Source organism: Corvus cornix, chromosome 3, assembly GCF_000738735.6.
Source record: "Corvus cornix cornix isolate S_Up_H32 chromosome 3, ASM73873v5, whole genome shotgun sequence".
NCBI lineage: Eukaryota > Metazoa > Chordata > Aves > Passeriformes > Corvidae > Corvus > Corvus cornix.
Window position 1 is genome coordinate 109,466,889 of NC_047056.1, and position 15,025 is coordinate 109,481,913.

The window sequence follows — 15,025 nt, forward strand, 5'->3', positions numbered from 1 at the left end:
TTCATATTATCACCTTCAAAAAGATTCATTCCTGTTCATGAAATGAGAGAAACAACCTTTAAACCAGAGTAACATCTTAATCACTACAATATTTCTTTTTCCCAAGACCACACAACCTCCACAGGGGGTGGTAGGTACAAAGTCTCAGTGAATCTTTCCCCTTCTCCAATGATGCTGGAGGGGATGGCTTTGAACTAAAAGCAGACCCTGTAAAGACCCGATCCACATATTTCATGCATGGAAAACCCAGCATCTGAGACTCTGATACTGTACTATTTTGTTTTCAAGGGGCCAGATTCCCCATGCAGAGCTGAGCCCAAAATCCAGCCATGGTGTGGTCCTGCACAGTCCCAGCACAGACAGTTCAAATTCACACCTGTTGTAGTAAAAATAACTTCTATTCTACTCACAAAGAAATGGAGAGAAAAGGAAAGAAGCAAGAAAGCAAGAAAACAAGGAAACAAAGAAATAACAACCCCACAATGTGTTTTCTGTTCAGTCAGCAAAACCAGAGAGAAAACTCAGATCAAAGCATAAAGCAGGCAACAGGCAATATCAGGAAATCAAAAATTCCCTCAAGGCAATGGTCTGCCCTTCGTCAATGTAAAAAAATAACAAAAGAAATGACATTGTTAAATGAATGCAATCAAAAACTAAATTGGACATAGTAGGTGACCAAGGGACACAAGAACCCAGGTCCTGAAGCCTGACACTGCTCAAACAGGGGTCAGGCACAAAATCACAACACTCTCCACTGCACAAAAACATCTCCGCTGTTTGTGTCACCCAACACAGCTCCCCTGAACCAACATTCAAATAGTCAAGGGTGACACCGGCCCCAGGTAAGGCGATACCCAGCACATTTACATCCCTGCACCTGCCCTGCTCCCCAGAGCAGCAGCACCAAAATCCCCCCCAGCAGCAGCAGCAGCTCTATAAAGCTGCTCTTGCCATCCCTGACACTCCACCAACAGCAGCCACTGCCCTGCCTCAGGCACTGCTGCCACAGCCCCCTTGGCCAGCACAGCTCTGCTCCCCAGCTCGCAGCATGGAAGCTTGTCACTCTCCACAGCAATCCAATGTCACTTCATACGGGGCCACAGCTGTGGCCATCATCAGCCTGGAGGCCTTTGCTGGCATGTGGATAAACGCTTTCCTTGTTTGTGTGCTTTGCATTTTCTGGGTCAAAAAGAAAGCCTTGAACTCTAATGAGAAGATCTTGCTGCTTCTGGGATGCTCCAGGTTTTGCTCTTTGTGCATCTCTTGGACATACTCATTTCTTTCAATAATTTATCCCAATTACCTTTATGTTCATACCGTACTTCAACTAGCTGTATTTTTTCAAACCTTTTTTAATAATTGCAACTTGTGGTTTTCTGCCTGTCTTTGTGTTTTTTATTGCATAAAAATTGCGAATTTCAGGAACAGGTTCTTCATCTACCTGAAAGTAAAAATTGACAGGATTGTGCCGTGGCTGTTTTTGGGGTCAGGGATTTTAGCTTTGGCTATTGGCATCCTTGCCTACGACATCGCTGCTAAACCTCACTGCAACAACCGCAATTCCACTGCACAAGGAAACTTTTGGAGAACAAATATCAAAATGGATAAACATTTTTTCCCTTCTTTTTTTCTCGTTGGCTTTGGATATGCTGCTTCATTTATGGCAGTCATCTTTTCTGCTGTTTTCCTTCTCTTTTCTCTCTGGAGACACAAACGCAAGATGCAGACAAACTCCATGAAGAACCTCAACATGGAAGCCCACATCAGAGCCATGAAATCTATTCTCTCCTTCTTAGTGATGTACAGCATCAATTTTGTATGTTTGGTCTTAGAAATGGTTTATGTCACAAGGACTGGAAGTCATATGGCATTTCTCATTGTAGTATTTCAGTACACTTTTCTGGGCGTTCACTCCCTTATTCTGATTTTCAGCAATCCCAAATTAGAAAAGACACTGCTAAGGATTCTTCCCTTAGAAAGAAGTGTGAATTTCAAGGTTTGCATGAGTTAGGAACTGTAATAAAAACAGGAGCCCATGCAAAATGTTGATATTTCATTATAGAAAACAAGTAGTTTAATCTCTAATGCAACTCTCCAAGCAGTGTAGATGATACAAATGTTCTTATCACTGAGATTAAGAATATATCATTCAAATACTATGAACTAAAATAATGTGACTTAAATAAGATATGTTCAATTATAATTTCATTTAGGTAATTCTTTGAGTTAAATTATTGCCAGTAACAAATTTATTTAGACGTGGTACAGGGGCTGGCTGTAAAAGAGCAATGACAATACTGCAAACCTGCCATGAATACTCTGGCATGTTCTGTTTGAAACAACGGAATTAACTACAGGTTTATCTCTATTTTGGTTTACCTTTCTTTCTGCTGTGGCCCTGTGCTGTGTGATATATTATGGGCTGTATCACTGTCCAGCAGTGGCTGACAGCTCTGTGTGAACATGCTGATCCCTGTCACTCACCAGAGGTGCTCACTGATGCACAAACAGCGAAGCAGGAACGGCCCCAGGTGCTCAGGGGATGCAGAGCCCCCTTCCCATGCCAGCCCTGTGTGTCCTCTCTGCCCCACTGCCTGCAAGGACAGGATTCCCTGCTCTGTGTGACTGCCCTGCTGGCCTGCTTTGACTTGGTGATGAGATTGGCTTTCCCAGTGGACTCTGGCTCAGTAAACCCCATATTTTGTTCTGGATCAGGGGAACAGCATGAAAACGGAGTGGAGGAGACAACTCATTATGAACTGACTGCACCCCCTTGTGCTGCTGTGGGGGAGGAGGTGGAGGAGCTGGGGATGAAGGAGTAAAGTTGAGCCTAGGATGGATGGAATGGTGGTACAGGCAGCAGGCTCTAGTTTGTGTTTGTTTCTCATCATCCTTCTGTACTTTCAATAGGCAATAAAATAAATTCATTTTCCGCACGTCAAGTCTGTTTTGTCTGTGACAGTACCTTGTGAGTGATCTCACTGTCTTTATCTCGATCCATCAGCTTTTCCATCCTATTTTCCACCTCCTTGTGGGTGAGAGAGAAGGAGCAGCTGGGTGGGGGCCTGGCTGCTGCCCAAGGTCAACCCTCCACAGCAGGTGAAACATAAAATAGTTCCAACATGAACAGAGCAGAACCTGAATTGATCATTTCTGTCACCAGCTCAGGTCCAGAGGCTGGTCTTAAGCATCTCATCTGGATACATGTCCCCAGGGAAAGGCCTTGAAAGGACAGGAACTGTTGCACATAGGTAAAATCTTATAAAATGAAGGCCTTGTTGCCTTTGTAAAATCATAGCTCAGGCCTGTTACTTCAGCTGAGTAGAAAAGGACTGCGGGAAAGAGACACAGCTGAATTAGGGGCAGAAAAACCTGCAGTGTGATCATCACATGTCCATATCATGATGTATGGTGGTTGGTTGAATTATGTTTGTTATGCTTTAAATTTATGTAAACTGGTAACTGGCTAACTGCTTAAAAAGTCCGGGTTTTTGCAATAAAGTGTCTCTCCTTTGCACCTGCCTGGGGAATCTGTGTTGCTCCTTATCGCAACAAGGAACCACCACACCTCCCTTCTTCCTCTGCTGCTACTCATGCACTTCATCCTTTAATGTGACAGTCCCAACCACTTTCACAAGAAAGCCCTGGAAGATCCATCTTATTCCCTACATGCAGTGCAACATCATCCCTCACAACCTCACATACACAAGACTCAGCAGGCAAAACCAGCACCTTGCAGATGTGACCACACAAAACTCCACAGCCCCAGCAAACCACGCTGCAGATCCCTCCTTCCATCCCTGTGAAACCCCTGAGAGTGACACCCAGCTCAGCATCCCTGCCCTGTGCACCAGCCCCACTCAGCTGGCACTGCAGGGGACAGGGTGTCCATCAGCACAGCCACCCTGCACAGCCCATGGGGACAGATGCAGGATGTGCCCAGCACAGGGAAGCTGACCCATGAGAGATGTCAGAAGTCAATGGGAATGGCTGCCCAGTGCTGGCATGCGATGGAAGACTGCTCTGGGTCACATTCCAAATTTTATGACTGAGAAGTGAAAGTGTTAAAAATACTTTTGCCATGGAAAGTGTTGATGAGCAGATACACAGCTCAGGACCAGTTGCACAGCATTCCTATTTGCAGAGACATAAAAATAGCTGGGGGCAATGCTAAAAAAAAGGCAGTGCTCCAATACCCTTGGCAGTCACAGCTGGCTGAAAGCAGCAAGGAGGGAGCACATTTTCCCTTTTGCTGGGCCAGGAATGGAAGATTCAGGCTGTTGGACCCATGTGTCCAGTGAAAGCTCAAAATTAACAACTCAACTTCATCCAGAAGAAGCAACTACATCCCACTCCCAAGAAAAGAGAGAGGCATCACCAGAGGCTGCAGGTCCATGTAGAGCCTCCTGGTTGACTCAGTGCCAGAAGCAAAGGCCACAGACGTCAGCAGAGCAAGCAGAACCACAGTCCAAGATGCTTTTGTGAATCAGGAAGGATCAAGACCATTTCTCTCCCTGACAATACGGGTAACTGCTGCCATCTCAGTAACTTTAACCATTGCAGTGATTTAGAGTATTGGTATATTTAAACATATTTTGCAGTTGTTCTTTTATTAATATGACATCTGATACATAGAAACACAGAGGAAGACAAAAGCACTTCTAGCTGTTAAGGACATTGTTTACAGTATATCTCTACGGATGCATCCTTGTAGCCATGTGCATCTCCCATCCATATGAGGTCTGCCAGCGCCTTTGCTCTGCATTGCAAGTGCTCAGAGGCACCAAACAGGCAGGGCACACTACTGCTTCCCCTTTTTTTTCCCATTTTTCTTTTGAATAGAGACTGTACACTTCTCCCAAAAACATGGTGGGTTTCTCTGAAGCTCTTCTTTCTTGAGTTCCCAGTCTTCATCTCTCTGGTCTAAGGGGATTTTTCTCAGTGCAGCCTTCCTGCGGTAGTTCCTGCTCTCCACCTCTGCTCTGGGAGAGAAACCAAGAGTGAGCACAGCACAGACACAGCTCCATTCATAGGGACCCATCTACAGGGTCAGGGGCTGGGTCTTGGTCTGGTCAAAACCCTGCTGCCACCCACACTTGAGAAAACACTGCGACGTGCCCGGCATGGTGCAGCCCCAACCTCCCCACACAGGGACCCCCCTGGGGCCCAGCGCTGCCTGGATCCAGACATGGACATTCCGAGTGTAAATCTTGTTCAAGAGAAGGCCAACCCTTTCCTCCTCCTGCAGAGCTCTGATGTTGTAGGCACTCAAGATTCACGAAGCTCTGTCAGAAACACCATCCAATATCAGGAAAAACCCTTTTTTTCTGTAATAGAGCAGCTCTGTCCCATCAGTGCAATGCTGTCCTAGCCGAGAGCACAGAGCAAAGCCAGCAGCTCCATATTGATGGACCTCATCACCTGGGCTTTCTATATCATAGAATCACAGAACGGTTTGGGTTGGAAGGGATCTTAGAGATTATCTCATTCCATACCTCCCTGCTGTGGACAGGGATACCTTCCCCTAGACCAGGTTGCTCAAAGCCCCACCCAGCTTGGCCTTGGACACTTCCAGGGATGGGGCAGCCAGAGCTTCTCTGGGCAACCTGTGCCAGGGCCTCACCACCCTCACAGTCAAGAATTTGTTCCTAATATATCTAGTCCTACCTACCTAGGCCATTCCCCCTTGTCCATGCCCTTGTCCAAAGTCCCTCTCCAGCTCTCTTGTAGGCTCTCTTCAGGTACTGAAAGGTGCTCTAAGATCTCCACAAAGCCTATGTTTGAGAGTGGTGGTTGATGCCCATGGCTGCTGGTGTTTAAGAGGCATTTGGAAAATGCCCTTCCTAAGATGCTTTAACTTCTGGTCAGCCCTGATTGGTCAGGCCATAGGACTAGCAGCAGGTCCCTTCCAAATGAACTACCCTATTGTCTGCTGTTAAGTATCTGCTATCAAGGGCAAAAAACCCTTTTTTATAGACTTTTAAATATAAACATATTTATTTATTTACACATGAATATACATATGCCCTTGTCTTAGCTAGCAGGACCCTTTGGTACAGTTTCAACATTTTTCAGAGAGGGTGGCAGCAGACATGGGCTGAGGATCTCTGCACCATCCTTGGCAGCTCTCATAGCATTCAGAGTAAAGCCCTTCTCATGCAAAACAAATCTGATGCAAAATATGCATTTGCTATTCAGAAGCAGCTGTTTTGAAACCAGCTGTTTCCTAACTTTTGCATGTTCATGCAAACCTCAGTGAGTGGTACGGATACTCAGCAGTGGACTATTCAAAATATTTGCATTTTAATAATATTTCCGTGTTGATACATTTAATATTTCCATGTGGATGCAGTCCTCAGCACGGGTCAGTGGCCCAGCCCAGGTAGGCAGGCAGTTCATGCAGCTGGCAACACTTGGGGACTGACAAACAGCATGCAAGGGTCATGGTGGTGCTAGAGGGGACTGAATTTGGATTCAGGAAGAATTTGGATGCTCATAGCCCTGTGTAGATATGCACATCAGCCCTGCATTTGGTGGAGACCCTCAGACTGTTATTTTAAAAATTGCCTTTTCTCTCTTTTTGCGTGACAGGCAAATATCCAAAACTGACAGGGATGCTGTGTAACAAAATGTTCCTCATATTTATATCCCACAGATACTATGAGTGGAGGGCAGAGCTGCTCTGTGCTGTGCAGCATTTTGTGCAAGCACACTCCTAACTGCAGCACACACGGTACTGCCCTGCTCCCTTTGGCACTGCCTGACCTTGGACATCACCTCTAGGACCTTCTACACATCTGAAGGAGCAGAAGGGAATTGAAATTACTCTACAAATGACAGCCATTCCTTCTAGTTAACTCCAAGTTTGCTGATGTGAGGCACTGAGGCCAGTCTGTGAGGGTGAAGGCATCCACTGTGGTCTTAAATTATAGTGGCTGGGCTTAAAAAGTGTTCTTGAGTCTCAGTGATAAACTCTTGGCTGCCCACAGGCTGGGTAATGGCTGTGAGGTGATCATACAGGCTTTGTGTGTCTTATAAAATGTTCTAGACTGGGCATTTGAAGCATCTTCCTAGCCATTAGATCTCCCAGCCACGGTGAGCCATGCAGCTGTGGGGTGTGTCAGGCCAGCATGTGGTTCTGAAAGACAAGTCTTCCACCTTAAATCAGTCATTCACCTCCAAAAGCCCTTCATCAGCTGACCTGAGTCATCCCAGGCTGTTGCTAAGGTGTCTCAGACCAGGATGTTAATCATCCTGTCAATCAACCTGTCAATCATTCTCCCAGGCACCTCCACCTGCCCTTCTGCATCATCCAGGCAATTCCCCTACCCCTGCTGTCAGTTCACTGCCATGGCTCTGGAGCACATCCAAGGCACAGCAAATGCCACAGACTTGGCAGAAATTACTGGTGAGATTAGTGCAAAAAGGACAGCACTGAACAGGCAAGTAATTGCTATAAATTATTCATACAGGGGCAGAAGCCTGCAGACTTTCACCCTCTAGGTTAGACAATATTTACCTGTTCTGGTTTAGAAACTAAGCATGCCAAGAGCTGAGAACAGTATATAGAGAATCTCCACTGGAAGACAGTGCCCCATTCTCAAAGGTCTGGCAAACCTGAGCTTTACTACTTAGCCATTGTCTAGGTAGTAAAAAAATCTAATTTTCAAAGCTTTATTATCAGCTGCTGGTTGCCTAAATGCCTTTAAACTGAAGGTCTGAGAGTAAGAAGAGCTGATACTCTGTGTGGAAGGAAAGTGGTGAATAGTGAGGAATTACAGTACGTCAGCTCCAAAAACAGTGAGACTTTAAAGTGGTCTGGATGCCCCATTCCAGCAGTGGTGAGATCCATCAGGCTGGATGGGGCTTTGAGCAATCTGGTCTAGTGGAATGGGTTCCTGTCCATGGCAGGGGGTTGGAATGAGATGAGCTTTAATGTCCCTCCCAACCATTCTGTGATTCTATTATCCTGTGTTGGGTGGGCAGGTAAAATGCAAAGCTATCAGCATCCTCCATAATAGCCAGAGCTTGGAAATGAGAACTTGGGGCTCCCCTAAAAATTTTTTTGGGCTCTCTACAGGGGGATTTTGCACAGTTTGTGTGTCTTTTCCTATGGAAGGACACTGATGCTGTGTGAAGATAAAAAGTGGGCATGGGGCATTTCAGCAGGAAGCAACAAGCTGAAGAACTACAGCAAAAGGACAGCAGTATCTACAGAAAGGTTTATGTGGATTAATGAAAAGTGGCATTTGTAAGGCACTGGCCTCCTCAGACATTTGCCCATCACTGTGCCTGATTTTGAACTTGGCAGCTCGTGTGCTGCACTGGCAAGCTGGAGACTTTGAGTTGGATAAATGCCTATTAAAAAAAATATGGGATGTACATGGTACCAAAGCAGTCTTGAGAATGGTGGCAGTGGTAAAAGAGATGCCAGTGAAGGATGATGGTGGGACTGTAAATTCATAGAAAAACTCAGGAAGAAAATACTTTTGGGAGCTCTCAGCATCCCAGGGTCTGGCATGGGCAGGTTTCATGGGTAGTGTATTTAGATAAAGTGGTGTTGGGACTATGGCTTGCACTGGTTGACCTCTGGTGATCTGTCCCACTGCTTTAGAGAGATGCAGGATGGGACACAGCTCAAACCTCTGCAGTAAAGCATCCTGATCCAGGGAAACACCTTTGCAAGATGAAAATACCTGTGAGCCAAGCCAATGGCAGAAAACCAGGAATGGTAATTGGGAATCCTTAAAAAGCGCATTTCTTCTGGCATGTGCTGCCACAGTGGTAACTGTAAGCAATTAAAACAACAAGGATTTCCCCAAAATCTGGGCGTAGTATGAGGCCATCCTATTAACTTAAGTGGTCTAGCTTTCTATAATTATGTAAAAAATAGGGTAGCTTTTTTCTTTACTATAAGAAAAGCCAAATTTTATATATATATATACACACATACAACTGCTGAGGGCTGTTCCTAAACAACTCAACCCGTGTATTTGCCATTCACCACTGTAAGGGGTTAACACTTGTCAGCTGTTGCTTTCATTTCTGTTGCTTAATAACGGCTCTGCAACATCCTTACAAAAACAATGATGTCATGAAGTGGTAACGATTTTGAAAACATAGCAAGGCAAACCGCAGGAGGCAGGGGAATAAAAGAATGTCTTCTCATGGCTTCCCTGTCACAGGCCCGTGTTTGCTTATCCACGACAGCTTGTGTGTCAGGGCTTTAGCAGGCTTTGGGTGGGAAGATAAGCAACACACTGTGTTTGTTCTGCTCCTCTGTGGAGCAGTGAGGTTAATTTTCACTGCAGCCGCAGCGGGACTTGCCACCAATACTCACTTTTCCAAGAACTTGGAGCACTCCCGGTGTCCATAGATCTCCGCGAGCCTCCGGGGAGTGTCTCCGAAGAGGTCGGCGGCGTCCATGGCAGCGTGCAGGGAGTGAAGGGCGCGGAGCACCCGCAGCTTGCCCGCCTCGGCAGCGAAGTGAGCCGCGGTCCAGCCCACGTCGCTGCGCAGGCAGTGCCGGGCGCCGTGATCCACCAGGAGCCTGACCAGGTCTGACCGCCCTTGGAATGCGCAGCAAAACCAGGAGAGAAGATGCTTTAGGATTTATACCTTCAGGATGCAGAAGGCGGTCACACACAGCTGGTCATAATCCCCTTAGTCACGGATTTCACCGACCTGACTATTTGTTTTACCATATAAATGATACTGAATAGGAAATGCTGGTTATTTTCTCCCGAATTAGACTATTTCCAGGAGAAATTTACAATAAAAACAACAATCAAATAAAAAAGCTTTCTAATTTCTGAACAGCACATCTCAATCAGTCATTGACCAATTGGCTCTTTCATTGCTTCATTTTGGTTTTTACTTAAATTGCAAAATAAAATTTAAACATTGAGAACAGGAAAACCTGTGTACAGCTTTACTAAGACAAAGGTTTGTTGGATAGTAGATAGAGACATTGTTTTTATTCACCTTCACATTCTTCTAACCTGTGGAACTGTTTAAATAAGAAAAAAAAATCTTTCTACCCCACTTGACACTGTCTTGACTGTGCTGGATCATTCCCAATTGCATCTAGACCATGTTGGTCTTGCATCATCAATCTGTTAAGTAACTCAGTTCCCTTTGCTGATGTCTAAATGCTTAATAATCAAAAAAGCATGGTCTTAAGTGTAAAATAGCAAATCACACTCTTGATTTCTGAGCAAAGACAGATGCCATGACACGAGATCCCAACAAACGCTGTAGCACAGAGAAGCAGAGGTCCAGTTTCCCATTTTACATTGTGTACAATTATACATTATATATTGTTGCATCATCTCTTTTTTGGGCTGCAAATGGATATTTGACTTTATCAAACACTTCTGAAGGTGAAGGATCAAATGGGAGCTGCAAACAGCTCTGATCCTGCATTGTTCATTTAAGCAGGTGGGATAAAAGGAGAGCAATGTAAAACACAGTTATTATTTTGTTCTATTGGGTTTGATAAACACCTGGTATAAATACAGCAGGTTTGACTTTCTGCTCCTTCCCACAGGAGTACATGAGAAACAACCTCATGGAGTCACCTCTTAGAAAAGTAATGGGGGGGAAAAGCAGCCATTCCCTACGTACACATCATGTAAATTGAAAATTGTCTTGTGATGGAAGAAAAAAAGCTAAAAATCACTTCAACAGCTGTCCCATAAATTATTTTGTAGGCAAAGTTCCAATTTAAGTGGATATTTAACCTTTTTTGCTCATTAGGGACGAAATTATCAGATACAAACTGTGATTTTGCCAGCATAGATACAATTACAGTCAGCATCACCTTTTATGACATCCATTCACAGGGGTAACAGAGCTGGGGGTGCCCTTACCTTTGGCAGCAGCCCAGTGCAGGGGGGTCCTGTCATGCCAGTCAACATCCTTCTGGTTCGGGTCACAGTGCCCTGCCCTCAGAATCTTTTTCACCAGGTCATAGTCCCCCACAGCCACGGCTTCGTGGAGCTCTGTCATGCTGCACTCTTCAGGAAGTCGCCTGGTAACAGAGGTATGGTTGTTTAGTGGGTGTTCACTGATGTACCAGCTCCTCTCAGCAACTTTAAAAGGTCAAGCAGCACCTGGATTAAAAATGAGACAGGCACTGTGACAAACCAGGATTTGTACAAAAATAAGGAAAAAGGAATGACAGGAGGCAAACAAAAAAAAGTTATAATTTATCTTCAAGCCGGTGGTCACAGACCAATGGTGACTTTTGGTCTGTAGACACAGAAATCTGCAGCAAAGTGCAGTCCTTTATATAAAGGACTCGTAGCTAAAGCCACACTGAACATTTGCCCTGGGTTTGTTGTGCTCACTAACCATGGGAACTGGCTCCTCCCTTGCCAGTGCTGTGGGTCTCTTACTGGTAGCATTTCATTTCAATGACAGAAATGCCTTTGCAAGTATTCTCTGATGTTCTTTGGTGAAAATAATAAAAAGGGATGAAAATAATTATTCTTATTTTAAAAAAAAGAGATGATAGGGCAAGGAGGAATGGTCTTAAACGAAAAGATTCATAGCCTGTTTCACACCTGGGTGGATGGACTGTGCAGGTAAGATCCAAAAGAAAGACCCATACTCATCTTTTACTGAGTTTGAGTCCTGTACATCTGGGAAAATCTGAATATATTAAAAAGAAAAGTAAATTTTGGAGCTCCTAGTGGGCCACAGAAGTATCACGGGATTTGGTCTCTCTGATACTTTAACCACCCCTGTACTGCTTCCTCCTCCTCATTGTCTCTCACTAATCTTGAAGAACCTGTTCCTTTAGATTAAAAAGAGATCTTCTGATTTGTTCTCCAACACCTTTCAACAGCATCAAATCTATCCTGAAAACGTCAAACTTTAATGCATCCAACCTATCACTGAAATGAGGGCTGGACAAAAGTATAGGAAAAAAAAGTCTTGGACTTTTTCATACAACTTTATTCTTTTCCACCTTCAGGTCATACCCACACACATACACCCAAAGGGAAGGGAAGCTGCTGATTCCAAGGCAGGAGCTCAGCAGCTCTCCAAGGGGGCAACTTCATAAGCGATTTAGGTCAAGCCAAATTTTACCTGCCCTCCTCACCTGCTGCCTCCCTTTGCTAGCCTTGAAGCTCATAGGGCCATTTCACAGCTGTTGATCTCTCACAAAATTAATCTTTTATTATTGGTGCCAGTTTTCAGGTGAATTCCCTGAATTCAGCATTACTGAGGGGGCAAACACCAGGGCTGTGCAAAGGGGGATGAGTGCAGATCTGCCCCACAAGTACGGACCTGTGCTAAATCCACCTTCCGCCACTCCAGAAGTTGTACCCAAATGTGGTACCTAGAGAGTGGGAAGCGTCCTTCTCCTAAGGACAGAGGAAAAGATTTGTATTTTTACAGCACAACCTTGAGCCACAGTGCCGTCCCCCCATGCTCGCCCGGCCACAGGCACTGCAGCTCCTCCACGGGGTGTTGCAACCCATCCGGGGGAATTTTCTCACGGGGTTCCTGTTGCCTGGCCCAGCCCCAGCCGGCAGATCCAGCACTCACACGGAGCGGGCCCACGCGTGACCCTGTCCCCGCCACACCGGGGCACGGCCCCGCACCTCGGCGGCCGCGGGCCCCGCTGGGACGCGCAGGCTTTGTTGCGCATGGCTCTGTGCCAGAAACTTGTTTCTCAGGCCCAGGGAAGGTTTCTCCCAGAAAGATTGTCTCAGCTGAAAACTAAGGCAAAGTTTGGTCCCTCCCCTTCGGGGAGAGCCCAGCGGTCGCTGTGCCTGCGACAGAGGCGGCCTCCTGTGGGAGCAGCCGGCGCTCGCCCGGCTCCGGAGGGCTGCGGGTGGCCAGAGGGGACATCCTGCTCCTCTGGACAGCGGGACGGGAGCAGGGCGCGGCCAGGACACGGCACAACAGGTACGTAAAGCCCTGCAAAGGGCGAGAGAAGGGTCTGGGGAGAGCACGGGGAGGAGCAATGGTGACGTGATGGGGATTTTTAAGGAGCTGAGTAATTTCTGCGCAGCCCCTCGTGCAGCTTCACTGCTCCCACTCCCTGTCCCCTACCCTCCTTGATCTCGTTCCTCCGCTTCCTTCCAGCCCCTTATCTGGCCCCAAATCCCTGTGCGTCCCTGCGGAAGGGTGGGATCCACTCCGGATAAGAAGTTGAGAGGGATAACGGGGGACATGCCCCTTTGCCTCTCCGTGTGTGGACAGCATTCAGGGAAATGTAACCCACCTCCCGACACGGCTGTGTCCAGCATGGGGACGGGAAGCAGCAGTCCCAGGCTACAGCAGGGAAAACTCCAACTAGATGGAAGGGGAAAAAATAATTCACAGCGAGGGTGATTAAACTCTGCTCCAGGTGTCCAGGGCCGAGACATGCAGACCTGAGGCAGCCCCATGTGTGCCCTGCTTTGAGCACTAAGTGACTTCCAGCAATCCTTCCCCATCTAAATTCTTCTGGAAGGCTGAGAGGGACAAAGAGCAGGAGGTTTGAGTGCTCTGCTAGCACAGCATTCACCTCCTCCAAACCCAGCCTCCCATTACCTGCACGGGACCCTGTGTCCCAGCTGCTGTTGGAACTGGTGGGGAGAGTAGGTGGTTTTAGGATGTGGCTCCCCTGGTGTGTTTTAGGCCCGAGCTCAGGTACAAGGGATAAGTTGAGGATTGCCATGTCAGCCACACAGACCTGCCGGGACAACCTGGCTGTACTTTACCCTGTGACACAACCACCCCAGCCTCTCCAGGAGCAGCAGGTGGTGGCCCCTCTGGGTAGGGATCAGGGGTGGTGGTGCTGCCTGGGCTTGCAGCCCCTGGGCTTGCTCACCAACCCCACTGATGTGTTCACAGCAGCCCAGAAACTGTGGTGAGTTACTGCTGGGGACGTATGGGATCAAGCTGTGGTGATTTACTGTTGGAGATACACAGGATTCACAGGGTAGCTCCAGGAGGAACAGGATATGCTCAGATCTCCATCTGTCTGTCATTAATGGCCTCCCCTTTTGCAGCCTGTTGGGAGTGAAACACTTTCTCTCTTCAAAATCAGCTGATAGGAAGGAGGAAGAGACTTGTGTTTGCAGAGAAGTGAGAGGGGATGATTTGCAGCAGACAGGTTTCCCACCACAAAGTCCTGCTGCAGGCCCAAACCAGAAAGCAGTGGGTCAGAAAAGATGCTTCACTGCCTAAAATGGTGTATTTAAAAGCAGGGACAAGGGCTGGGGCTCTCAGGTAAACACTGTCATAACTCTTAAGATAATAATTCCCCAGACCCAGTGAATGTTGAAATGTTTTGGCATCTGGCATGGGGCTTAAGGTGATCCCATGCCCTGGTGATGAGAAATGGCTCTTTGGTTCTATATCTAGGGTCAGATCTGTGAGTGGATGTATTTAAAACATTACTCAGAGCTCAAAAAGGGGACAGTGACATTTCCATCTGCTATGGGGTTTCTTACTGGGGAGTGCTGCAGAGATGAGCATGGGGCAGTGCCGTTCAGCAAGGCTGGGAGGCCCTGGCTTAGCCCAGGATGTAGGACCATCACCCAAAAACTTGGGAATTGCCCAGCTCCACCTTTGCTTCTTTCAGTCTCCATTTCCCATCTTGAGAAGGGGGATGTACCATCCTTCCCCAGCCCCTGTGCTCACGGTGATGTGCTGTCAGTGATTTACTGAGGTCAGCACTAAGCCACACCAAAATGTCAGATGGAATCAGCCTTTAAAACATGCAGCATGGTTGTTTACTGGGAAAAAAAAATGGAGCTCAGATCAGTGAAAAATCACATTTGCATTTCAGTGACAGCCTCAGCCTTTTACACACTGCAGCACAAAAGGCGTCAGTGTGAAGGACTCTTTCCTTCAGCTCTCCCACATTCCTCAGCTTCAGCTTCCCCGCTTTGGCAGCCTTCAAATAAAGGAAAAGCCAAGGTCAGGACAAAAAAAAAACAAAAAAAACCCCAAAAAAACAAAAAAAAAAAAAAAAAAGGAAAGGGAAAAAAAAAGAAAAAAGAAAAACTCTCAAACCTAA

General features: G+C 46.6%; 2 protein-coding genes across 3 annotated transcripts; one reads left to right on the forward strand and one right to left on the reverse strand.

Annotated features, from left to right (window-relative positions):
* The first annotated feature begins 1,048 nt into the window (after positions 1–1,048).
* On the forward strand, positions 1,049–2,011 carry LOC104685483 (taste receptor type 2 member 9-like). The gene has a single exon (XM_010393384.3). The coding sequence runs from the start codon at positions 1,049–1,051 to the stop codon at positions 2,009–2,011; it is 963 nt and encodes a 320-aa protein (XP_010391686.2).
* A 2,555-nt stretch (positions 2,012–4,566) lies between these two features.
* On the reverse strand, positions 4,567–12,579 carry ANKRD66 (ankyrin repeat domain 66). 2 transcript variants are annotated; one of them, XM_019282182.3, is made up of 4 exons: positions 12,415–12,579; positions 10,872–11,032; positions 9,341–9,569; positions 4,567–4,982 (listed from the first exon to the last, which is right to left on the reverse strand). In XM_019282182.3, exons 1-4 carry the CDS (start codon positions 12,489–12,491, stop codon positions 4,802–4,804), a joined length of 648 nt encoding a protein of 215 aa, XP_019137727.1. In that variant the 5' UTR covers positions 12,492–12,579; the 3' UTR covers positions 4,567–4,801. The 2 variants fall into 2 exon arrangements, with proteins under 2 accessions (XP_019137727.1, XP_019137728.1); XM_019282183.3 differs by lacking the exon at positions 12,415–12,579 and adding an exon at positions 11,115–11,335.
* Positions 12,580–15,025: the final 2,446 nt, after the last annotated feature.